We start from the raw sequence: 24,089 nt of genomic DNA on the forward strand, positions 1-24,089 counted from the left end.
TCCCCACGTGGCGGGAGTCACGCGCCCGCAGCACACGTGACCGGGCGGCACGGCGGCATGGCGCGGGGGTAACGGGCACCGAGCGGGCACCGAGCGGGCACCGAGCGGGCACCCCCCCGGGGGCACCGGGACACCCCCCCCGGGGGCACCGGGACACCCCTCGGCGGGGGCGGCAGCGGGGCGGGGGCGCCTTCCGGCCCCGGCGGCCGTGGGGACCGCAGGGGCTCCGGGTGACGGAGGCTCAGGGTGTCCGTGGGGCTCCCGGGTGGCGCTGGGGACGGGAGCGGGGGTCGGGCGGGGCTCCCCGGTGGCGGGGTAGCAGGCTCGGACCGGTCCCGGTGCTGGGACTCGGGGAGCTCCGGCGGGGCTCCCCAGACCCGGGCTAGGGCGTAGTCAGACGGGTTCGGGCTCGGTCCCGGTCGGTCCCGGTTCCCCACGGCGGTGCCATTGCCTGTGCTCCCCTGAGCCCTTTGCAGGTGTCGGGGGATCCCCGCCGTGCTGGCGCTGTGTGCGGCCGCCTGGAGCTGCGCCGCGGGGCTGCTGCTGGAGCGGGATCAGCCGTTCCGGTAGGTCCGGGGCGGGGGCCGGGCCGGGCCGGGTGCCGGTGCCGGCCCCGCTCACCGCCCGCCCCGCAGCGTGCCCCCCGGCTGGGCCCACGCCGGCCGTGTGGATGCCGGGCAGCCGGTGCAGCTGACCTTCGCCCTGCGGCAGCGCGGCGCTGCCCAGCTCGCCCGCCTGGTCCAGGCCGTCTCGGACCCCCGGTCCCCGCGATACGGTAACGGCCGCAGCCCCCCGGCCCTGGAGCCCCGGGGCCTGCGAGGGGATCTAACCCTCTGCGCCTCCCAGGGCAGTACCTGTCCCTGGAGCAGCTCAGGGACTTGGTCCAGCCTTCCCCGGCCACACTGATGACAGTTCTGAAGTGGCTGCAAGACCACGGTGTAGAGGACTGCCGGAGTGTCACCACCCTTGACTTCCTGGAGTGTTACCTGCCTGCAAGGTGAGCTCTGGGGGCTGGAACTGGCTCTGCTGGCCCTGTGGTGGCTGTCCCTGTGTCTCACTACTGTCCCATCCTGTGGTGGCTGTCCCTGTGTCCCAGCTCTGTCCCACTCGGCAGTGGCTGTCCCTGTCTCCCAGCCCTGTCCTGTCCTTGGTGGCTGTCCCTGTGTCCCAGCTCTGTCCATCCACAGCGGCTGTCCCTGTGTCCCAGCCCTGTCCCATCCTGTGCTGGCTGTCCCTGTGTCCCAGCTCTGTCCATCCACAGCGGCTGTCCCTGTGTCCCAGCCCTGTCCCGTCCTTGGTGGCTGTCCCTGTGTCCCAGCCCTGTCCCATCCTGTGGTGGCTGTCCCTGTGTCCCAGCTCTGTCCTGTCCTTGGTGGCTGTCCCTGTGTCCCAGCCCTGTCCATCCACAGCGGCTGTCCCTGTGTCCCAGCCCTGTCCCATCCTGTGCTGGCTGTCCCTGTCTCCCAGCCCTGTCCCGTCCTGTGGTGGCTGTCCCTGTGTCCCAGCCCTGTCCCGTCCTTGGTGGCTGTCCCTGTGTCCCAGCCCTGTCCCATCCTGTGCTGGCTGTCCCTGTGTCCCAGCCCTGTCCCATCCTGTGCTGGCTGTCCCTGTGTCCCAGCCCTGTCCGTCCACAGCGGCTGTCCCTGTGTTGCAGCACGGCCGAGCGCCTGCTCCCCGGGGCCGAGTTCCACCGGTACGTGCAGGGCCAGCGCAGCCTGGTGCGGTCCCCGCTGCCCTACACTGTCCCTGCAGAGCTCGCCGAGCACCTGGACTTCGGTACGTCCCACCTGGGGGAGGTGAGGCTGCGGAATGCAGGTGCAGCTGCTTCTGGGGGGCAGACCTCCCTCCGGCAGATCCCTGTTCCGTGGGATCCAGTGACCGTCCCACGAAAAGCACAGGGGGTGCCAAGCTGAGGCTTGGCTCAGCCCAGAAGGCTGAAGAGGCTCTTCCCCAGCCCAGGGCTGCAGGGCTGGGCAATCCAAGCCCTACTGTTGGCCTGCCCATGTGGAAGTGGGGACAGTGATGGAGAGCCCAAGGGCTCTGTCCTGCCTTGCCAGGGCTCTGTGCCCTGACAGCCTCTCCCGTCCCCTGGGCTCTGCTGCAGTGGGTGGGATGCACCGGTTCCCCACGGAGCGCAAGGCAGGCAGCAGAGCCAGGCCCAGGGAGGACCCACAGCTGGCACGAGCGTCGTTCCACCTGGGCGTGACCCCGGCCGTCCTGCGCCAGAGATACAACATGACGGGGGGGGACGTGGGGCTCCTGCCCAACAACAGCCAGGCCTGTGCACAGGTAACCACGGCCCGCTCAGAGGCCCGTGTGCTGCGGCAGTGCGAGGGATTGGTGCTGGCCCGGGGCTCCTGGGGCAGCTGGGTGTCCCTTGGTGGCTGCTGGGGGCGCCTGGTGTGGCACAGACCGGTGCTGGGCAATTTCTGCATCGGGATCAAAATGTTACCTTGTTTTTTGGAAAGGAGACAGCCTGTCCCTCTGTGTCCCACAGTTTCTGGAGCAGTACTTCCACCAAGCTGACCTGGCTGAGTTCATGCAGCTCTTTGGCAGCGGCTTTGCCCACCGCACGCAGGTGGACCGGGTGGTGGGACATCAGGGCCGTGGCAAAGCCGGGCTGGAGGCCAGCCTGGACGTGGAGTACATCATGAGCACAGGTGCCAATGTCTCCACCTGGGTCTTCAGCAACGCAGGTACTGGGGAAGAGCCCTGGGGGCAGGGGGGCACCTGGAGGGGGAAGGAGAGCTCCCAGAGGGAGGAGGGGAGTGCCCGGAGCATGGAAGGGAACACTTGGGATGTGTGAAGGAAAGGGAGAGGAGAGTGCTCAGAGGAGTGAGGGGCGAGCTTGCAGGGCTGTGCAGACAACTGGCCGTAGTAGTGCCCCAGGTGCTTTCCCAGCTGCTCTGAGGGTGGCCCCTGTGTGCTCCCCAAGTCAGAGCTGGCACCGCATTCCCAGCTCCTGGGGACATCACTCCTGCTGTGTGTAGTGACTTTGGACTGTGTGAACCCTCAGCGTCCAGAGTCTCCTGAGGCAGGGATTTCATTGCAGAGCAGCTGCCCCACTCAGCTCCCATGAAGGAGGGCACAGCTCCTCCTGTGGGGTTTTCAGCTCTGCTGCAGCTGAGCTCCCACCCACGAGTCTCCCCATGGAGCAGATGAGGGAGAGTGAGGAAATTTGGGAAAACAAATTGCCAAACAGCCTGCACAAACACAAACAGGGCACAGTGCTAGGGGCAGTGTCCCGTCCCAGATTGGGAACTGGCTGAGCAGGTGAGTGCCACAGGGACAGTGGCCCTGCCCGATGGTGACAGTGACAGCAGACGAGCGCTGCCCTTCCCTCCGCCCTCACACAGTTACAGTGTGGGAAGGGTGCAAGTGCAGTGACAGGGATGACAGAGTGAGTGGGGGTGGCTGGGGCTCTGCTCCCCTCCCAGTGGAGGGCTGGAGGGCAGGGAGGGACCTGGGCAGGTGCAGGTGAAATGTGTGGAGGTGGCACCTGCACCACTCTGCTGGGACCTGTTGCCAAGGAGGAGCTGAGGCCCTGCTGGGTCCACAGGTGCCCATGTGGCTGCAGCCCTGGGGCAGAGTCTTGGAGAGGGGTGTGAGTGTAGTCCCCTGTCGTGGGCTAATGAGGACCCTCTTGCCAACCCCATGGGCTGAGCTGAACCTCGGGGCCGTGCAATGTGAGGAGCCCCAGGATGAGCTCACGGAGCTCCAGGCCAGATGTGCTGTGACTCCATGGCCTGCAGGAAGGAGCACGTGGGGCTGCTGGTGCTGATGAGGCAGGGCTGGTGCTGATGAGGCAGGGCTGGTGCTGATGAGGCAGGGCTCCTTGTGCTGTCCCCATCCCTGATGCTGGAGGAACTATCCCTCGTGCCCCTTCCCCGATGTCCTTGCAGGGCGGCACGAGAGCCAGGAGCCCTTCTTGGCCTGGCTGCTGCTGCTCAGCAACATGTCAGCGGTGCCCTGGGTGCACTCAGTGAGCTACGGGGACGACGAGGACAGCCTGTCCTCCGCCTACATGGAGCGCGTCAACACCGAGCTGATGAAGGCGGCGGCCCGCGGCCTCACCATCCTGTTTGCCTCAGGTGGGCCGGGGCTGCGGGGCTGGGAGGGCGTGCCGGGGGTGCCGTGGTCACCTGTCACCTGTTGCTGTGTCGGCAGGTGACGATGGAGCTGGCTGTCGGCGGGAGCACAGCGGGAACCACACGTTCCGGCCCAGCTTCCCGGCCTCCAGGTGGGCGCGAGGGTCAGCGCGAGCCCGCGGGGTCCGAGCCCTGCAGGGTCGCCTGGGGGCCCTCACCTGCGCGGCTCCGGGGGTTGGCTGGCTTTGTGGGGCCAGGCTGTGCTGCCAGCGGGGGCTGTCGCTGGCTGCTGAGGCCCAGGCAGCCGTGTGCCCACCTGCAGCGTCCCCGTCTCCCCAGCCCCTACGTCACCACTGTGGGTGGCACGTCCTTCAAGAACCCCTTCCTGGTGACAGAGGAGGTGACAGATTACATCAGCGGCGGCGGCTTCAGCAACGTCTTCCCCATGCCTGAGTACCAGGTGAGGGGCACCTGCACTGCCAGGCTGGGGGCTGCACACGGGGCTGCAGCGTTGGGCTTGGGCGGGATTTGGGATCCGGGTTTGGGGATGCCCACGGGCCGTGCCGTCCCCAGGCCGCTGCTGTCGGGCGTTTCCTGCGCTCGGCCTCGAAGCTGCCGCCCAGCTCCTACTACAACAGCAGCGGCCGCGCCTACCCCGACCTGGCTGCGCTCTCCGACAACTACTGGGTGGTGACAAACCGCATCCCGCTGCCCTGGGTCTCGGGGACCTCGGTAAGGAGCTCAGCCCCTGCGCCGTGCGGCGCGGCGGGGCCCGGGGCTCAGCGGCTGTGCCCACGCAGGCGTCCACGCCGGTGGTGGCAGGCATGGTGGCACTGATCAACGACCGGCGCCTGCAGCGGGGACTGGCACCCCTGGGCTTCCTCAACCCTGCGCTCTACCAGCTGCAGAAGCAAGGGCACGGGGATGCATTCTACGATGTGAGTGGGGCAGGGAACGGGCGCTGGAGGGGCTGTACAGGGGCTGAGGGGACTTTGGGTGTCCTGAAGTGTTGGGCTGAGGCCTGGGGTGAGGCTGTCCGTGGGGCTGGGAAGGCCACGTGTGCTCCCAGGGCTGGGCTGGGGGCTGAGGGGGCTGTCCTGGGGCTCCTGCTCCCACAGCTGTGCCTGAGACAGGGCCAGCAGTGTCCTGCTGGGGGCCAGGAGAGTGTCCCTATAGCCTTCCTACGGGAGGGGTGTCCTGGGGGGTCCCCATGGGCTCCTGTGAGCTTTGTGGGGCAGGTCCCCTTGTGTGGCCGGGGCAGCAGCATCCAGTGACTGCAGCAGTCCCAGGGCCCAGCTGAGCATGCTGTTCCACATTGCCAGTGTCCTGAGGGGATCCTGGGCAGGGGCAGCCTGTGCCGTGGGGGTCCCCGTGTCCCCGGGATTCCTGTGTCAGGGATGGAGGGACGGCTGTCCCTGTTCCCGGGGACTGCGGGACCATCCCTGTCCCGGATGGTCCCTGTGCCCCGGGGTCCTGTCCCGGGCTGTGCGGGGCTCCTGTGCTCCGGAGGTCGCTGTCCCGAGACTCGGGGGGCGACCCCGAGCCCCCGTACTGAGGCTGGTCCCCGCAGGTGACCCAGGGCTGCCACCTGTCCTGCCTGGACGGCACCGTGCAGGGCCAGGGCTTCTGCGCCACCCCGGCCTGGGACCCGGTCACTGGCTGGGGCACCCCCAACTTCCCGCGCCTGCTGCGGGCGCTCGGGCCGCGCTGACGAGGACAGCGGGCAGCGGGAGCGGCCGCCGGGCCCGCACGCCGTGACCGGAGCCCGTGACCGGAGCCCGTTACCGGCCGCCGTGACGGGCCGCCGTGACCGGAGCCCGTGACCGGAGCCCGTGACCGGCCGCCGTGACCGGAGCCCGTGACCGGCCGCCGGGCGCGGGCAGCGAGGCCGCGGAGCCGGGGCGGGGGCGGGGCGGGGCCGGCGGGGGCGGGGCAATAAACGCGCGAAGCCCCGCCCACCGTCTCTGTTTGTTTTGCGCCTCCGCCAGGGGGCGTACGGAGCGATGAGCGCTGGAGGGCGGGACCAATGTGGGGCGGGGCGGGGGCCCGGCAGGGCCAATGGGCCGTCGAGAGGGGCGGGGCGGAGGAGCCGCGCGGCCAATAGAGCGGCGCGGCGCGCGCAGGCGCGGAGCGGAGGCTGGCGCCGGGGACCATGAGCGGCAGCGCCGATCCCGACCCCGCGCCCGCGGCCCCGGCGGCTCCGCCGGGCCCCGCCGAGGCCAGCAAGCCCAGCCCGGCCGCCGTGGGCTCCGCCGGGCCCGGGGCGGCGCCAGCTGCGGGGGGCGGCGCGGCGCGGGCCACCGAGGGCTGCGCGGGCGGCGGGCGGGGGCCCGGTGAGTCGCGGAGGGGGCGGCGGGGCCGGGCCGGGCCCCGCGGGGCGCCCCGGGCCGCTCCGGCCGGGCAGCGGCGGCCGCGGGGCTCGCGGCGCTGACCGAGCTGTCCCGCAGTGCCGGTGTCCGCGGCCGTGGCCGCCCCCCCGGACGGGGCCATGTCCAACGGCGTGTACGTGCCGCCCGCCGCCAACGGCGACGTGAAGCCCGTGGTGTCCACCACGCCGCTCGTGGACTTCCTCATGCAGCTCGAGGACTACACGCCCACGGTACCGACACGCGGGGCGGCTGCTGCGGGACGGGGCGGGACGGGCGCGGGGCAGGTCCCTCGGTACCGGGGTGCGGGGCCGCTCCGTGCGGCGGGACGCAGGATGTGGAATCGCTCCCGCGGCGCCGTGGAGCTGTTCCAACTCTTCCCTTCCCAGATCCCGGACGCCGTCACGGGGTATTACCTGAACCGGGCAGGGTTTGAGGCCTCGGACCCGCGCATGTGAGTGGCCGCAAGGCGGGGGGGTCGCAGGAGCCCCACGGGGGTCCGGCAGAGGGGCCCGCGGACCCCTGCTGCCTCGCCGACACGGTCCCTGTGCCGCAGAATCCGCCTGATCTCGCTGGCGGCACAGAAGTTCATCTCAGACATCGCCAACGACGCCCTGCAGCACTGCAAAATGAAGGGCACGGCCTCGGGCAGCTCCCGCAGCAAGAGCAAGGTGAGGGCACTGGGGGAAGCGGGAGCCCTCTCTGGGGATGGGGCTGAGCCTGCAGCCAGCGAGTGCAGGAACACGGGCTGCAGAAATCCCAGAGCCTGCCGGGCTTATGGTGGGGAGGGGCTGGTGGGGACACACTTGGGTGCCCCCCACCCCAGCGGTGGCTGCAGCTCTGGGCTTGGGGAGCAGCTGGAGTGAGGGGTCCTGGGGACCCTGCCAGTGCCATACCTGGGGTTCAGGGGCTCTGCAAGGCCAATGGCATTTGGTGCTGGGTGTCTGGGGATGCCCTAGTGCTGCCCAGCAGCTCCTCTGGGAGCAGGACACACCTGCCCGTGCACCCTGGGGGTCCCAGAGCCCCCGCTGTCCCTGCTGTGACCGCGTGCCCCTGTCCCCCAGGACAAGAAGTACACGCTGACCATGGAGGACCTGACGCCGGCGCTGGCCGAGTACGGCATCAACGTGAAGAAGCCACATTACTTCACGTAGAGCACGGGGAGCTTGGGCAGTTTGTAGGGGTTGTGGTGGTGCCATTAAACACCTCGCAGGGTTTTGTGGGAAGGCAGCCTTGCTCCTGTCCTGCGTCCGCAAGTGCTGGCCCTGGTCCTGCACATGCTCACCCCCCTCTGCCGGTCACAGGGGGCTCGGTGCTCCCGACACTGCTGGAGCAGAGTGGGGTTAGGGGACAGGAACTACCCAGCACTCTTCCTCCTTCTTCCCTAGACTGCCCCTTGTCTCCCACAGGGAATACCCTGGGGGCTGCACAGGCAGCACTGCAAATGGAGCCAGGGATGGGACCCTGAGCCCACCCCTCCTGCACCAGGTACCTCCTGAGGGGGCCCTGTACCTCTGCCCTGCCTGTGCTGGGCACCAGAGGGGTGCTGTGGGTGGTGATGCATGCCCAGGGCTCTGTGGGCTGCAAGGCAGCTCTGTATCAATCCAACCCCACCCTCAGTCCTAGACATCCCAGTGAGTCCCAGCCCCTCACCCTCAACCAACCCCCCGTTCCCCCGCCCTGTACCCCAGCAGCTGGTTCCATACCAAAAGTTTATTTGGTTGCCAGTGGCCATCGTGGGGCCAGAGGGAAGTGGCCAGTGAAGCGCGAAGCGGGGGCAGTGCTGGGCACCACAGGTGGCCTCTCCTGGCCTGCCCCTTCCCCCCCAGCCTTGGGGGGCCGAGTCCTGGGTTGGGCTTTGCCCAGCAAGGGGGACAGGGGGCCCCACAGCCCCGTCCCCCAGCGGCAGGGCCAAGCCACACGCCATAGCCTGGGGTAGGGGGCTGCACTGGGCTAGGGCTGCCCTGGGCGGGGGGCCGGAGCCTGCCGAGCTCCGGCGCAGGCAGTGCCATCTGTACCATGTGTCCGTGGCTGGCTCAGGGTGAGGGGTGTCCTCTGCTCCCCCTGGCTCGAGGGCTGAAGGCACTTGGGGGTGGCGGGGGGCGCGAGGCAGCACGGGAGGGGGCAGGCGCCTCCTCTCTACTTCTCCTGCATCTTCTCCAGGATGGGCACGATCATGTCGAACTTGGGGCGCTTGGCTGGGTCCTCGTTCATGCAGATCTTCATCAGTTTGCAGATGTGGGGGGAGATGCCAGGGGGGATGGTGGGACGCAGCCCCTCCAGCGCTACCTGCAAGCAGGCAGAGGAGCCAGAGTCAGGACTGGGACCCTGCCCCCAGAGGCAGGGACAGCTTCCACCTGCCCAGGTGGCTCCACACCCCCTCCAAGCTGGCCTTAAGCACTTCCAGGGATGGAGCAGCCAAAGTTCTCTGGGCAGCCCGTGCCAGGGCCTCACCATCGTCAGTGGCCAGAACTTCTCCCCTAACTGACCCAGATCAGTTCCTCTGCCCCTCCACCCCTCACCTTCATACCAATCTCCATGTTGGACAGGTCGGCGAAGGGCACCTCACGTGTCACCAGCTCCCACAGCAGCACCGCGAAGCTCCACATGTCAGCCGAGCGCCGGTTGATCTCCTCTGGTTTCTTCTGCAGGGCTGGGGGATGGCTGGGGGCTGAGTGGGACTGGGGGTGGGGGGGCCAGTCTGGGAGGGCTGGGAACAGGGCACTCACCTTCGGGGGCCACCCAGGCCGGGGCGTACATCCGCCCCGGGCACTGGAAGGAGAACTTGACGTCGGCCATGCTGATCCGTGCCGTCATGTCCTCATCGATCTGGGGACAGCAGGCGGTCAGCAGGAGCTCCCCTGCCCCGAGAGCCCCCGGCCCTGGCAGAGGGGCTGTGCCCACTCACCATGATGCTGCGGCTGTTGAGGTGGTGCCGTGGGATGAGGGGCTCCAGCGTGTGCAGGAAGGCCATGCCCCGCGCGATATCGAAGGCGAACTTCACCGCCTGCATCTGGTCCACCACAAAATCTGGGAAGGGGGTGACGGGGTCAACCCACCCTTAGCCCAGCCAGGGCTGTGGCTGAGGAGGCCCCTGCAGCCCCCAAACACACCATCCCCCAGCACTCACTGGTTCCCTCGTGCAGGACGTTGTACAGGGAGCCGTAGGGCATCCAATGGCTGATGACAATGGGGTGGGGAGCTGGAGGGGCCTGGCAGGCACCCAGCACCGGCAGCACATTGGGGTGGGAAAAGATCCTGCAAGAGAAGTGACAGCCCTAAGAACAGGAAGGGGTTGCCTGCACCCCCCCCATCTGCCCTTTGCCATCCCCCAGGGCCTCCCAGCCCTTGGCCACCACCCTGGAGCGTTCCTGGCCCCACAGAGCTGGGAGGCTCCTGCCTGCCCCATACTCTGAGAGCTGCTGCTGGCCCCGAGAAGGTGCTGGAGTGGCCTGGTCAAATGCTGTGGGGATCCCAGCACGTGCCGGGTGGCTCCAGGCGCGTGCGGCGCTCACCGCAGCTTTGGGTACTCCTCGTTGAAGTCCCGGCTCTTTCGCGTCGTCCAGTCCCGGATCTTCAGCATTTTGATTACGATGTCGTTGCCCTGCCAGCGCCCCTTCCACAGCTGCAGGAGGAACACCATGAAAGGGGTGCAGAGTCCCCAGCGCCCCCAGGCCCCTGTGCGGGGCTCTGGAGCCCATGGGACCAAGGGTCCACAATGAGAAGGGAGCCCCTTGAGCTGGGGAGGAGCTCCGTCCCTGCACCTGGCCATGGGACTCCAGAATGGCTGTGCCCAGCAGGGCCAGGACACGGCGGTGTGCACAGGCACAGCGCCCACCCGGGGGTGAGAGGGACCCACCTCTCCCGACTGGTTCTCGTTCAGTTTGTGGCTCAGGCTCAGCTGTTTGAAGTCAATCCCAGCGAGTTTGTTCAGGGTCCCATTCCCTACAGTGGAAGGGGGATGAATGCCTATGGCTGCTGGCTCCAGGAGGCAGTGCCAGCAGGGCACAGGGGACCCATGGCACCCCCCAAGGGACCCGCAGTCCTTACTGGGCCGGGTGCGGGTTGTGCCCTTCCAGAAGGTGTCCTTGTAGGGGATCTTGGTGAGGCTCTGGCCCAGCTTCTCAGCACGCTCTGCAGAGGGAGGAGGAGGAGGGTGGCACACAGAGCCTGCAGTGGCTGGCTGGAGGCTGTGTCAGTTGTGGGGTCCTGAGGGACCTTGGTACCTTTCAGGACCTCTCGCAGTGGTGTCTTGGCCTTGTCTGTGGGGGTCTCACCATATTTGTTAGCGATGCTGACCAGGGCCCCGCTGCCCACCAGGTCCTGTGGGAGCAGGGAGCAAGGACTGTGGTTTGTGATCTCCCCTCAGTCCCCCTCCACCCGCCCTCCCTCCTGCCCTCGTTCCCACTCACCTCAGCCACCTGCTCATGTCCCCAGAAGCAGGCATAGTGCAGCGGTGTGTTCCCGTGCTCATTCACTGCATTGATGTCTGCTTTGAACTGCATCAGCTGGGGACACGGGACAGTCCCTGTGAGCCTGGGACTGTCCCCGCAAGCCCAGGCAAGATCCCCATGAGCCCAGGACAGCCCTCATCCTCCTTGTGCCTCGCCCTGAGGGATGCAGGGGCAGCACATTGGGAGCTGCAGGGAGGGAGCTGAACCGATGTGGGGCTCAGAGGGATTTGGAGGGAGTTGTGAGGAGTGGGGAGCTCAGGGGTGCTGGGGGCATGCCAGGTGCTCCTGACCGGTGACAGGGCAGTGTGGAGGGCTGCACTGGGGACAGGCACCTTCTGCACGATGTCGCGGTGGCCGTGGCTGGCGGCCAGGTGCAGCGGGGTGTCGTCGCCGCGGTTCATGACGTTGATGCGGGCCCCGCGCATGATGAGCATGTCCACCACGTTGGAGCGGCCCTCGCGGCAGGCCCAGTGCAGGGGGCTGAACCCATGGTCGTCCCTGCAGGGTGGCACGGGGCTCTGCTCAGCTGTAGCCCCCCGGCCCGGGCATCACTGGCATCATTCTCAAAACACCGGCGGCAGGGGCGAAGGGACCGGGTTGAACATCCATCCCACTCCCACCCCCACCAGGGCCCCACCAGCCCAGGCCAAATCCTGTCTCCTCCAAGGCTGAATCACAGCTGGATCCTGTCCCCATCCCCCCACTCCATGACCAAGTAAGGGAGGAGGTGGCAGCCAGGCCTTAAATGGAGATGAGGAACTGGCGGAGGGGCTGCTGCAGCCCCAGCTCCCCTCCAGCCCAGGCTCCCCCCAGTCCCAGCCCCGCTCCAGCCCCCTGGCACAGCAGACTCCACTTGTTCCCACCATGGCCCTGCAGGCAAGGGCTACCCAGCACAGAACAGTTCCTTGGGCACCTTCTGAGGGTCTGGGAGAGCTCCATGTGCCTGGGACCCCCAGGAGGGGCAGGGAGGCATGACCATTTGTCTGGAGCACCTCCGGAATGCCAGGGCCATGGCCTGGCTGGGGTCATGGCACGGGGTCACGCTGCGCCAGCTGCACACACTGCAGGCAGATGCTCCGAGCCCCATGCCTGGCCCAAACGTGGCTCCTGAATGGCTGCAAGCACACACTGGACCCCACGGTCCTGCAGGACCCCTCGAACGGGCTGTGGGGAGCAGACCCCTGGGCACGCAGCGTGGCCCCCACAGCTCCCAGCCCAGCGGCCCCAGCCGTGTCCCACATCTGCCATGGTGCTCCCCAGAGAGGGGATGGGGACACGAGGATAAGGCTGGTGGGCACAGCCGCCACCACGGGGACAGGGGAGGCAGCCCCAGCCCAGCTGATCCCCGGCTGTGGCCGTGAGGAAGTGGCCAGAGGATGTTTGGCCTCGTGCCTCAGCGATGCGGTAACTTCCTCCAGCGGGGAGGAGCCGCGTCCTGCCATCTGCCCCCTGCCTTTCCACGGAGAGGGAAGGGTTCCCTGGGCGGAAACCAGTGCCCAGCGCAGCCCCCAGCCCCGCAGGGCCCCGCTCACCCCTGGTTGAGGTCGTTCTCGGTGTTGTCCAGCCACAGCCGCACGGCCACCGCGTTGCCCTCCCGGCACTGCGTGAAGATGTCGTCCATGGCGGCTGCGGGGGGGGACGTGGGTAAGGACATGGGGACCCCGGCCCCCCTCGGCGGAGAGGGCCCTGGAACAGCAGTACAGGAGCCTCCCGCCCCATCCCTGACCCCTCCCGCCCCGCCCTGCAGCTCCCCAGGAAGCCGCAGGCAGGCTGAGGTCCGGGCTGGAGCCGCAGCCCAAGGGGAAGATCCTGGGTGACTCCAGCGGGGCCGTGGCCACCCACAGGAAGCCAGGCTGGCACCCCCGGGCTTATCACCAGGCACAGCCGGCCCCGGTGCCCACAGCTCGGGGGGAGTGAGGCTGGGGAGCTCAGCATCCCTGGCATGGGATCCTGCAGCCCCGTGACCCTCCTGACCCACCTGGCTGGGCCTGGCACGGGCCATGCTCAGAAAGCGGGACCCCAAAGCCTGGTGCATGGAGGACCCCATGGACATGGAGGATCCGTGGACACCCCAGCTCAGAGCCAGGCACTGAGCTCCCTCCCGCTCCCCATGTCCCCCCGAGCCCCCGGCTGCGAGCGTGGGACCCGCTGCCCGGTCTATGATGTTGAGCAGGGAGATGCAGTGAGTCTCGCAGTGTGCGGACAGTCACACTGAATGTGACATGTCCGACACCACCCACTGGGGCTCAAACCTGCTGCTGGAGGATCCCCCTGGGCCTGATGCCCACCCAGACACAGCGGGACCCCCACCACCCCTTGCCCCAGGCAGCTCCAGAGGGGTGGGACGCGGAACTCGATTTTTGCCAGGGTCTCGTAGAGCCCAGAAAGGCCCCAGCACACCCACAGCAGCACTGGCCCTGTCCCGGCACCAGAACACCCGCACTCCCAGATGAGATTACCCCCACCCATTTGGGGGCACCTCATCAAAAGGGGTTCCCAGGACACGCCACACTATTCCCGGCCCTGTGGGACCCCACACCGCAGTGATGACACCCCATCCTGGCCCCACCCTGTCCCCTGCCCGGCCCGGGACTGTGCCCTCCTGTCACCCACCGGCCCCTACCCAGCCCCCGGGGCCGATCGGCCCCAGCCCTGCCCGGATGGCCAAGTGCCCCCCTCGGCCTGCTCAGCACCCGGGGCAGGGGACGGGATGTGGGACACAGTCCCCCCGTGTCACCCCGAACCAGCTGCGAGGGCCCCGCTCTGCCCTGCGGCCCCATCAGTCCCTCCCCTTTAGCCCCCAGCCCTCCCCTGTGCCCTGATCTCTTCCCTGCACCCCCAACGCTCCCCTGTACCCCCAGCCCTCCCCTGCACCCCCAACACTGCCCTGTACCCCCGATCCCTTACCTGTACCCCCAGAACTTCCCTGTACTCTGATCCCTCCCCTGTACCCCGATCCCTTCTCCGCACCCCCCACCCCTCCCCTGCAACTCCCGGCCCGGCCCCGGCCCTGGCTCCGGCTCCGTCCGGGCTCCGTCCGGCCCTGCCCCCGCTTCGGGTCGCCCGCAGGCGCACCCGCGGCCTCCCCAACCTGTCCCCGCTCGGTGGCGGTGCCGTCCCGCCGTTACCGGGTGCGTGTCCCGGCGGCTCCGCAGGGCGGCGGCTGCGGCGGGCGCGGGACGGCGCGGGGCTCCGCCCGACAGGCGCCCCCTGCCGGCCGGAACCCGCGCGGCCGCGGCGCCGCCACACGGCACCGGGCGGGACAGGGGGCGGGGCACCGGGCACGGCTCCGCCCACGGCACCGGGCAGGGCTCCGCCCACGGCACCGGGCGGAACAGGGGGCGGGGCACGGGCAGGGCTCCGCCCACGGCACCGGGCGGAACAGGGGGCGGGGCACGGGCAGGGCTCCGCCCACGGCACCGGGCGGAACAGGGGGCGGGCACCGGGCACGGCTCCGCCCACGGCACCGGGCGGGACAGGGGGCGGGGCTCCGGGCAGGGCTCCGCCCACGGCACCGGGCGGGACAGGGGGCGGGCACCGGGCACGGCTCCGCCCACGGCACCGGGCGGGGCACCGGGCGGGACAGGGGGCGGGCACCGGGCAGGGCTCCGCCCACGGCACCGCCCCACGGCACCGGGCGGGGCACCGGGCGGGACAGGGGGCGGGCACCGGGCAGGGCTCCGCCCACGGCACCGCCCCACGGCACCGGGCGGGGCCGCGGAGCGCGGTCGGGCGGGCTGGACGCGGGGGTAACGGGGCGTGCCGAATTGCCCGGGGGCGCGGTCCCCCGGGCCGCGAGGCGGGGCTGTTCCCGCGGCGCTCCGGGGCGGGAGCACGTGGGTGCCGGTGCCGGCCGAGGGTGCCCGCTCCATGTTCGCGGAGCAGGGCTGGAGCGATGCAGCGGAGCCGCTGCCCCGCGGCGCCCCGGAGGGCCCGGGCCGAGCGGTAAGCGGGCGATGCGGGCGGCGGGCCGGGCCGTCCGGGCGCGGGGCAGTTACCGGCCCGCTCTCCGCAGCAGCCCCGGAAGAGGCGGCTGCCCGGGACCGCTCGGGACGGCGAGGCGGCGCGGAAGCGGCCCCGGAAGCGGAAGAAGGCCGGCGGGGCGCGGGCCGCGGCCGGGGAGCTCCCGGCCGGTCCCGACGAGCCCCGGGAGGCTGGGCAGCGGCCGGACACAGGTACCGGGACGGCTCCGGGGCCCGGGGGGCAGGAGGAGCCGCCTCCGCGCCCTGAGCCCCCTCTGATGCCCGCAGGCGGCCCGGCGGAGCCGGCGGAGCAGTCCGGGAAGCCGGCGGGACTGAGCCGGCGGCAGCGGCGGAACCGGCAGAAGCGGCAGCGGCAGCAGGAGCCGGCGGCGGGGTCGGACGGGGAGCGGGGCTCCGGGCCGGGCCCCCCGGAGCCGCCGAGCCCCGCGGAGGCTGCCCCGGAGCCCCGCTCGGGCCGCTCGGCCGCGCTGCGCGCGCGGATGGAGGAGCGGCTGCTCGGCGCCCGGTTCCGCTACCTGAACCAGCAGCTCTACACCGGCACCAGCCGCGACGCCGCGCGCCTCTTCCGCGCCGACCCCGCCGCCTTCCACCTCTACCACCGGGGCTTCGAGCGGCAGGTGCGGCGCTGGCCCGAGCGCCCGGTGCAGCGCATCGTGCGCTACCTGCGCCGCCGGTGAGCGGGAGCCGAGCACGGAGCGGGGAGCACGGAGCGGGGCCGTGAGCGGGGGGCTGAACGGAGAGCCGGGGCTGGCCCGAGGGTGAGCGGGGGGCCGGGAGCGATGGCGGGAGCGCAGCGGGGCCGAGGCGCCGCTCTGAGCCCGCCGTCCTGCCCCAGCCCCGCGTCACTCGTGGTGGCGGATTTCGGCTGCGGGGACTGCACGCTGGCCGCCAGCGTCAAGAACCAGGTGCACTGCTTCGACCTGGTGCCGCTGAGCCCGCGGGTCACCGTCTGCGACATGGCCAAGGTACGGGCAGCGCGCGGGGACCGTGACCCGGGGGTCCCGTGCGGGGGAAGCGCAGCCGTGCCTGCTGGAAACCTGGGGGTGTGCCTGGGGCACAAGCCTGGGGGCTCCGGGGGCGTGTCCCAGCCCCCTCAACATCGCCATCCTCCTCCTCCGGGGCTGTCCCGGGCTGGGCAGGTGCCGCTGGCGGCTGAGTCGGTGGACGTGGCCGTGTTCTGCCTGGCGCTGATGGGCACCAACCTGCAGGAGATCCTGGGAGAGGCCAACCGGGTGCTCAAGCTCGGGTAGGCAGAGCTCGCGGGGCAGTGCGGTTGGGGCAGGGGTGCTGAGCAGCGTCCTGGGGGTGCCGGGCACCCTGCTCAGAGCTCCTGTGACCGCAGGGGGACCCTGCTGGTGGCCGAGGTGGCCAGCCGCTTCGAGGACATCCGTGCCTTCCTGAAGGCCATGGCGCAGCTGGGCTTCAAGACCGTCTCCAAGGTGTGTGCCTAGGGCTGGGCACGGGTGCACCAGGAGCAGGGGAGCCCAGGGAGGGGTCTGGGGAGGGGGGTACTGGAGCAGACCTGGGGTTGGTGAAAGATGGAGGTGGGCGGGATTGGTGCATGGGGGCTGCAGGTGGGGAGTGGGGGCACACGTACACAGGGGTGGGGTCCTGGGGGGAGGCCCTGGGGACACGCTGTGGCAGGATGGGACGCAGGTGGGATGGGGCTGGGGAGGGGATGAGGGGGCCGGGAGCGCACTGGGATTGCAGCGCGGGGGCTGGCGGTGGGTGTGCAGCCCGGGAGGGGCTTGGGGGTCCCGGGGCCTGGAGGAGTTGTGCTGTGGGGTTGATGAGGGGTGTGTTGGGCATTTAGAGCAGCACGCTGGGGCTCTCAGTCACCACAAGGGCTTTGGAGCCAGGGTCTGGGCATGCTGGGGGTCTGGAAGGCGGCAGGGGCACCCGGGGTTTGCGGAGGGGCCATTGAGTGGTGCTGAAGGGGCCGGGGGCTCCGGGGTGTCGCTAACAGACTCGGGTGTCCCCCCGCCCCCAGGACCTCTCCAGCTCCTATTTCTACGTGTTGGAGTTCGCCAAGACGGGCGCGGCCCGGCCGGGCCCCGCTGCCGGGCTGCGCCTGCGGCCGTGTCTGTACAAGCGCCGGTGACCGGGGCGGGGCGGGGGGCGGGGCCACGGCGGCTGGCTCCGCCCCCGCGCGCGAGCACCAATAAAGCCGCTGCTTCCTCACAGCTACGCCTGCGCGTGTGGGGGCGGGGCCGCGCCTGCGCGGTGCTGTGGGGCCTGCGCGGCGGCAGCGCCCGGGACCGGTACCGGGATGTCGGGGCCGGGCCCCGCCGGGGCCAAGCTCGACATCAACCGCGCCGGCGTGGCCGAGCTGGAGGGTGCCCTCAGCGGCATCGGCCGCCGCCGTGCCCGCGGTATCGTCCGCAAGAGAGAGGTGCGGGGGGGGGGGGAGCGGCGGGGACGGCGCCCCGGGCCCGGGACCCCGAGGCGGGGGCGGCCGGGGCGGTGTCGGTCCCGCGGTGGGGGCCGCGGGGCGAGTGCGGGGGCGACAGCGCTGTTTCCGTGCTGGCAGCTGGGGCGGGTGGGGGGCCGGGCGGGCGCAGCCGCCCCCGGTGCTGCCGGGCCCCCGCGGGGAACCGGGGAGCGGGGCTGGCCCGCGCCCCGACTGCCTCCGAGCGCCGTCACGGGCCATGGTGGGCCGAGACCCTGCGGCCAGGGTGCCCGGGCCGGGGCAGAGGGAGCGGCCCCGCGGGCCCAGCCCGGCGGGCGCGGCAGCCGTGCCCCGATGCTACCGGGATGGGCGAGGCGGGGCCGGGAGCGCCTGGCGTGTCTGGGGCTCGGAAAGGAGGTAGAGGCGTGGATGTCCGAATGCTGCGGACACGTACGCTGGGGAGCACCGGGAGGCGGGAGCGCAGAAACCGGTGACACAAAGGGAGGGCGGTCTGGAGCGGGGCCTGTCCCGGGCGGTGCCGCTGCTGCAGCCCTTCGTGGGCAGCAGCACCGTCAAACGAGCCCTCCCCGGCCCGTGGGCTGCCCGTTGTGTGTCGAGCCCTGCCCCGGGACAGCCCGGCCCCGCCGGGTTCCTCCCATGGCCGGCGCTCCGGGAGCCGTGCAGGGTGGCGGGGGCAGCGGAGCCCCGGTCGGGGCCGGGCCGGGGCCGTGGGTGCTTCACACGTGTCCATCTGCAGCTGTTCCCCTGCCTGGAGCTGCAGCCTCGCTCCCCATCCCCATCCTGTTCTGGGGGCACAGTGCTCCTACCCCGGCTGGCAGCCGTGGTTGCTGCTCCCCTCTGACAGCGCTGTGACTCCTCCCTGCGGGGCCGCTTGGGCAGGGGTTCTGGGAGCAGGAGGGATTCTGTTCTGGGCAGGGCTGACTTCCCTCCGCGCAGGAGCTGAAGGGCTTCACTTGCTTGGATGACCTGCTGCACGTCAAGGGCATTACCACACGCATCCTGGAGCTCAACAGCCAGCGCATGACGTGCCGGCGGTGCCCCGGCCCCGAGGGGCCCCCCCGGGCCAGCCCCACGCCCCTGGGGGACAGTGAGGACCACAGGGCACCTGCGGCACAGGTGGGTGCAGAAGGGTCCCTGCTGCCAGGTGCAAGGATGAGGGAGGAGGTCTGGCTCTGGGGGGGCTCAGGGGAAGCTCGTGGCGAGCAGACAGAACTGCATCTGGAGGATTCTGGAGCTCGTGGCTGTGGTTGTCCTGCAGCCCAGTGCTGTTGAGTGGAGCCCCTGTGCTGCAGGGCCGTGGCTCTCACTGGCAGCCATCCAGCAGCACTCCCTGCCCTGCCCTGCTCCGGGTCTCCAGCAGGAGAGTGGAGGTCTCTCCAAGGCTGCTGCAGAGTCAGCCCTGCTCCCTGCCTTTTCCCTGCTCAGGTGGTGGCTGAAGAGGAGGAAGAAGAGGAGGAGGAGGAGGCGCCAGGGCCCTGGGAGCCGGAGCGCCCCTGGAAGGGTACCCCCAGGTCTGGAGCAGACCCTGATGGTTCTGGGGGGCGGGGGCCACAGGAGCCCCCCAGGTCCACCAGGGAGGAGGAGGAGGAGGAAGAAGAGGAGGAGGAGGAAGGGAGCTGCTGCAGCGAGGAGGGGGAAGACAGCAGCAACGTGTACCTGTACTACACGCTGGGAGAGCGGTGGATCGACTACCTGCAGCGCACGGGGGACGGGGGGCTGCTGCGGCACCTGCGCCCCAAGGTGCCCGGGCACCTGTGGGAGGGTAAACGCGGGCTGGGGTCCCGTGCTGCCTGGCTGCTGGGGCTGCCCCAGCCCCCGTGCAGACCCCTGCCCTCCACGGGGGTCCTTGGTCATGGGGTGGGGGAAGGAGGTGCTGCCTCTGTGCCCAGCCCCGGCTGGCTCTCCTGTAGCCCCCCCTGCCCTGTGTGGGGATCCTTTGCTGCTGTATGGACCCCAGAGGGAGAAAGCAAGAGCAGGTGGGGGTCTGTCCCCTTGGGCAGGGGGCCTGCAGGGGTCGGTTCTGGGTGGGTGGCCTGTGGGGGTCCACAAGGCTCAGCTGTGGGCAGGGGTCTGCAGGGGTCTGCCCGGGTTTCTCCAGCCACTCCAACCTGCTGTGTCCCGCAGATGAAGCGGAAGTCAGAGAATGGGCCAGATGGCCGGGCCTTGTCCCCCGGGAAGAAACTGTGCAAGGGCTCTGACTATGGCAGGTGAGGGTCAGGGGGGCTCTGTGTGCTGGGGCAACACAGCTCCTGCTGCCCTCCCCAGGAGGATGGTGGAGCCACTTGGGTTGAGCAGGGGCTGGCCCAGGTGAGATCCAGCCCTGACCAGTTGCCTGTCTGCTGAGCAGGCTGGGCTGCATGGCTGGGCAAGGGGTCGGCAGGGTGGGAGCAAAGAGAAGGGGTCAGTGGGGTGGAGCTCCCACTGGCAGGAGCCAGTTCCAAGAGCTCTGGAGCACTGTGGCTCAGAGCAGTGGTGGTGTATGCCAGCTGTGCCGTGGCCTCACCTGTGCCTGGTGTTTGTCCCAGGACACTGGGTCCCTGTACACCCAGCCCCACGACCACCTTTGGGGACCTGCGCAATGCCAAGGTGGGGCAGGCCCGGCGCCGGCACATCCCCTCGGTGGCCCCCCCACCCGAGCTGCAGGACTGGCTCCGCACCTTCCAGGTATGGCTCACCTGGTGGCTCCAGGCAGCCTGGGATGAGGGGAGGGAGCTGACCCTGAGGGGTCCCCACTCTGGGCAGGGCTTGGGCCCACAGTGGATTTTGGGTAGTTTTGTTTGTGTGAGGAAACACAGAGGAGGTTTCAGCTCTGGCCAGGTGTGTTGTCACCTGTCACACAGCACCTGTGACCCACCAAACTCCCACCTGCCTCAGGCTCTGGCCTGGGACAAGAGGCCTGGCTGCCGGGGCTGTGGCTGGGCTGGCTGGGGACACAGAGCCGGGGGTCACTGGGGGTCCCCCTGCAGCGCTGGAGCGGCCCCGAGAAGCTGCTGGCCCTGGATGAGCTCATTGACCGCTGCGAGCCGGCGCAGATCAAGTACATGATGCAGGTCATCGAGCCCCAGTTCCAGCGGGACTTCATCTCCCTGCTGCCCAAGGAGGTGAGTGAAGTCTGGGGACCAGGGGCCCGGCCTGGCCTGACCTGACTGCCCCCGGTGACCCCTCTGTGACCTTTGTCCCCCCGCAGCTGGCCCTGTACGTCTTGTCTTTCCTGGAGCCACGGGACCTGCTCCGTGCCGCCCAGACTTGCCGCTACTGGAGGGTCCTGGCCGAGGACAATCTGCTCTGGAGAGAGAAGTGCCGTGAGGAAGGTGGGGGTCCTCCCGGGTGGGGGCTGGGGGGCCACCCCAGGCCTGACCGGGGTGAGGCACCGCTGCGTTGTCCCCTGCAGGGATCGAGGAGCCCCTACACCTGCGGAAGCGACGCCTGCTCAGCCCCGGGTTCATGTACAGCCCCTGGAAATTCGCCTTCCTGCGGCAGCACCGCATCGACATGAACTGGCGCAGCGGGGAGCTGCGGCCCCCCAAGGTAGGGCTGGGTGTCCCAGCGGGGACAGGCTCTGGGGAGCCGTGGTCCCCACGGTGAGCCTGGGAGTGCCCCTGCCAGGGGTAGGCCCTGGAGAGCTGAGGGGCTGGTGGGGTCCCTCTGGGGACAGACCCCAGGTCATGGGGAAGCTGATACAGGATCTGCCAGGGGGAGCAGATCCAGCTTGCTCAGAGCAGTGGGGGCAGCAGAAATGAGGTTCCCTGGGCCTGGAAAAGGGGGTCCCTTCCTTTGTCCCTCTCCAAGGCCACATGCAGGGCTGCAGCCAGCCCCAACACTCAGGGAAGGTGCAGCATCACAGGGCTCAACTGTGTTCTGTGCAGGGTCCCAGAACCCTGGTGATCTGCCCCTGGACAGAGTCCCCACCATCCTTTGTCTTGCTGCTGGGTTCCTGAGCCTCCCACTCCCTGTTCTCCTGTAACCCCTGCCCCTGCAGCAGCTGCCAGACACACCCCAGCTCTGCTGCCCTGCAGAAGCATCAGGGGCTGCAGGTGATTTGGAGACCCGTCTGCCTTTCCTTCCCACTGCTCATTGTGTTGGGGGGTCCTGCTGGCTGGGGGGGGCCGCACTGTCCCCACACACTCCTGTACTCCCACAGGTACTGAAGGGCCACGATGACCACGTGATCACCTGCCTGCAGTTCTGCGGGAACCGCATAGTGAGCGGCTCCGACGACAACACGCTCAAAGTGTGGTCAGCTGTCACAGGGGAGGTGAGCGTCACTGTCACCAGGGAACTGAGTGTGGCATTGTCACTGGTGCCACCGGGGATTGGGGCAGGGACCATCTCCCTGTGCTGGGCACAGGTGGGGCTTCACCCTGACTCCTGGGGTCAGTTTGTGCCCTTTATGGCAAGGACGGGGAGGTGTGCTGCTCCTCTGTGCTGTTTCAGGGGTGGGGAGGTGTGAGAGGCTCACCTGTCCCTCATGTCCTGTTCCCCACAGTGTGTGCAGACGCTGGTGGGCCACACTGGGGGGGTTTGGTCCTCCCAGATGAGGGACAGCATTGTCATCAGTGGCTCCACTGACCGCACGCTCAAGGTGTGGAATGCTGACAGCGGCGAGTGCATGCACACGCTGTACGGACACACCTCCACGGTGCGCTGCATGCACCTGCACGGCAACAGGTACGGCAGGGCTGGGGGTGCCCTGGCAGGGGGATACCCGCGGCGCTCAGCCTTCTTAGCCCCAGGCTGCCCTGGCAGCTGGGCCCCACACAGGCGTCCCCTCCCCTGCAGGGTGGTGAGCGGCTCCCGGGATGCCACGCTGCGGCTCTGGGACATCGAGACGGGGCAGTGCCTGCACGTGCTGATGGGCCACGTGGCAGCCGTGCGCTGCGTCCAGTACGACGGCAACAAGGTGGTCAGCGGTGCCTACGACTACACGGTCAAGGTGTGGGACCCCGAGAGCGAGAGCTGCACCCACACACTGCAGGGGCACACCAACCGCGTCTACTCACTGCAGGTACGGCCCCGCACGCGTCCCCTCCTGCTGCTTCCCCTCTCCAGCTCCCCTGCCCTCTCCGCTCCCTCAGGCACAACCTTGCAGGTACAACCTGCCCTCCCTGCTCCCTCAGGCACAACCTCGCAGGTACAACCTGCCCTCCCTGCTCCCTCAGGCACAACCTTGCAGTACAATGTGCCCTCCCTGCTCCCTCAGGCACAACCTCGCAGGTACAACCTGCCCTCCCTGCTCCCTCAGGCACAACCTGCCTTCCTGCTGGCTTGCCCTATCGCTGCCCTGCCAAAGGTCCCACATGTGCTGTAGGGACAAATAGGCTGTGCCTGTGTCATGCAAGGCCCTGTGAGCTTTGCATGGACGTGTGTGTCCTGAAGGGGATGTATCTGCCCTGCAAGGACACATGGGCCATGTTTGTGTCCTGCGGGGAAAGTCTCTGCCCCCCTGACTCCACATGCTGTGGATATAGACACTAAACATTCCTCCATGCCCCCTTCCTGGAGCATTTCTACAGCTCAAAAAGCCAGGAAGTGCATGAGTCTTTCTCATCTGCTGCACTGGGGTCTCTGGTGGTGCTGCTGCTGGAACTGGGGATGCTGTATCCCAAACCAGGGGCTGCCAGAGCTGTGGGCTGCACCCCAAACCAGGGACACTGCTGTCCTCAATACTGAGCTGGACCCCTTCTCTCTGGCAGTTTGATGGGACACACATCGTGAGCGGGTCCCTGGACACCTCGATCCGCGTGTGGGATGTGGAGAGTGGGAACTGCCTGCACACGCTGATGGGGCACCAGTCACTCACCAGCGGCATGGAGCTGCGCGACAACATCCTCGTGTCCGGCAACGCCGACTCCACGGTCAAGATCTGGGACATCAAGACGGGGCAGTGCCTGCAGACGCTGCAGGGTGAGAGGGGATTCCTCACCCTTGGGGGCTGGGAGGGAGGCAGGGAGCTCCTTGCCCTTGGGGCTGTGTCGGGGCAGAGTGGTGTGTGTCCCTGAGGGGCCAGGGCTGGGTGTCCCTGAGGTGCCAGCTGTGTGGCAGCACCCATGCCACACAGCAGTGGGTGCCCCAGGGGCTCACAGGGGCCTCCCCACAGGTCCCAGCAAGCACCAGAGTGCAGTGACCTGCCTGCAGTTCAGCTCCAAGTTCGTGGTGACCAGCTCTGACGACGGCACGGTGAAGCTGTGGGACCTGAAGACGGGGGAGTTTGTGCGGAACCTGGTGGCGCTGGAGAGCGGCGGCTCGGGGGGCGTGGTGTGGCGCATCCGCGCCTCCAACACCAAGCTGGTGTGCGCCGTGGGCAGCCGCAACGGCACCGAGGAGACCAAGCTGCTGGTGCTGGACTTCGACGTGGACCTCAAGTGACCCCGGCCAGCCCGGGGGTCCCGCGGGAGGGGAGGCCCCGGCGCAGGCGCTGGCCCCGCGGGCAGGACTGGGGGAGGCCGGCCGGGCCTTATTTATGTGCGCGGGAGCGCCCGGCCGCGCCTGCAGGAGCATGTTTTGTACACGAATATATCGATCTATTTCTGTACTGGGGCTGCCGCTTACCTGCCCAGGGCTGCAGGGGGAGAGGAGAGGCCAGGCCCTCCCAGGACCCTGCACACACGTGCCCTCAGCTGGGGGCACGGGCCTGGCAGCACTGGCATCGCCTGCCCTGTCTGAGAGCCTGCTCTGCACCAGCCAGCTCTGCTGAGAACGTTCAGGTGGTCACGGGGCTCCTAAAGGGAGACATCTGTCTCACATTTAAGTGCAATTCCCTGGATCCCCAGTTGTGCCCTGGTCTCCCT

At 69.2% G+C, this 24,089-nt stretch overlaps 5 protein-coding genes across 9 annotated transcripts; 4 read left to right on the forward strand and 1 right to left on the reverse strand.

Annotated features, from left to right (window-relative positions):
* On the forward strand, positions 1 to 5,911 carry TPP1 (tripeptidyl peptidase 1). The gene is made up of 13 exons (XM_064404778.1): positions 1 to 68; positions 477 to 566; positions 636 to 775; positions 847 to 997; positions 1,655 to 1,776; positions 2,105 to 2,289; positions 2,498 to 2,696; positions 3,903 to 4,091; positions 4,168 to 4,240; positions 4,428 to 4,548; positions 4,662 to 4,820; positions 4,889 to 5,026; positions 5,659 to 5,911. Exons 1-13 carry the CDS (start codon positions 58 to 60, stop codon positions 5,797 to 5,799), a joined length of 1,719 nt encoding a protein of 572 aa, XP_064260848.1. The 5' UTR covers positions 1 to 57; the 3' UTR covers positions 5,800 to 5,911.
* A 301-nt stretch (positions 5,912 to 6,212) lies between these two features.
* Positions 6,213 to 7,680, forward strand: TAF10 (TATA-box binding protein associated factor 10). Its single transcript, XM_064404810.1, has 5 exons — positions 6,213 to 6,421; positions 6,536 to 6,687; positions 6,844 to 6,908; positions 7,011 to 7,125; positions 7,519 to 7,680. Exons 1-5 carry the CDS (start codon positions 6,241 to 6,243, stop codon positions 7,606 to 7,608), a joined length of 603 nt encoding a protein of 200 aa, XP_064260880.1. The 5' UTR covers positions 6,213 to 6,240; the 3' UTR covers positions 7,609 to 7,680.
* A 472-nt stretch (positions 7,681 to 8,152) lies between these two features.
* Positions 8,153 to 14,176, reverse strand: ILK (integrin linked kinase). 2 transcript variants are annotated; one of them, XM_064404790.1, is made up of 13 exons: positions 14,037 to 14,176; positions 12,441 to 12,534; positions 11,241 to 11,406; positions 10,867 to 10,962; positions 10,681 to 10,777; positions 10,505 to 10,588; positions 10,314 to 10,399; positions 9,970 to 10,079; positions 9,585 to 9,712; positions 9,363 to 9,484; positions 9,184 to 9,283; positions 8,977 to 9,107; positions 8,153 to 8,743 (listed from the first exon to the last, which is right to left on the reverse strand). In XM_064404790.1, exons 2-13 carry the CDS (start codon positions 12,527 to 12,529, stop codon positions 8,594 to 8,596), a joined length of 1,359 nt encoding a protein of 452 aa, XP_064260860.1. In that variant the 5' UTR covers positions 12,530 to 12,534; positions 14,037 to 14,176; the 3' UTR covers positions 8,153 to 8,593. The 2 variants fall into 2 exon arrangements, with proteins under 2 accessions (XP_064260860.1, XP_064260870.1); XM_064404800.1 differs by having other exon boundaries at positions 14,000 to 14,068.
* Positions 14,177 to 14,691: 515 nt separating this feature from the next.
* On the forward strand, positions 14,692 to 17,074 carry RRP8 (ribosomal RNA processing 8). Its single transcript, XM_064404866.1, is given in 8 exon segments — positions 14,692 to 14,853; positions 14,924 to 14,972; positions 14,975 to 15,083; positions 15,159 to 15,564; positions 15,727 to 15,856; positions 16,031 to 16,137; positions 16,234 to 16,330; positions 16,882 to 17,074. Coding segments are annotated over 8 exon segments (1,059 nt in total). The 5' UTR covers positions 14,692 to 14,803; the 3' UTR covers positions 16,993 to 17,074.
* On the forward strand, positions 17,071 to 23,833 carry LOC135290829 (F-box/WD repeat-containing protein 7-like). Of its 4 annotated transcripts, none has more exons than XM_064404825.1 (13): positions 17,071 to 17,283; positions 18,238 to 18,417; positions 18,727 to 19,041; positions 19,426 to 19,508; positions 19,827 to 19,965; positions 20,268 to 20,402; positions 20,489 to 20,612; positions 20,693 to 20,829; positions 21,443 to 21,556; positions 21,788 to 21,969; positions 22,081 to 22,306; positions 22,995 to 23,205; positions 23,399 to 23,833. In XM_064404825.1, the coding sequence occupies exons 1-13, from the start codon at positions 17,161 to 17,163 to the stop codon at positions 23,665 to 23,667; spliced, it is 2,238 nt and encodes a 745-aa protein (XP_064260895.1). In that variant the 5' UTR covers positions 17,071 to 17,160; the 3' UTR covers positions 23,668 to 23,833. The 4 variants fall into 4 exon arrangements, with proteins under 4 accessions (XP_064260895.1, XP_064260921.1, XP_064260913.1 ...); XM_064404851.1 differs by having other exon boundaries at positions 17,112 to 17,283; positions 18,727 to 19,063; XM_064404843.1 differs by having other exon boundaries at positions 17,134 to 17,263.
* Positions 23,834 to 24,089: the final 256 nt, after the last annotated feature.

The sequence above is a fragment of the Passer domesticus genome, chromosome 2, assembly GCF_036417665.1.
Source record: "Passer domesticus isolate bPasDom1 chromosome 2, bPasDom1.hap1, whole genome shotgun sequence".
Classification (NCBI taxonomy): Eukaryota; Metazoa; Chordata; class Aves; order Passeriformes; family Passeridae; genus Passer; species Passer domesticus.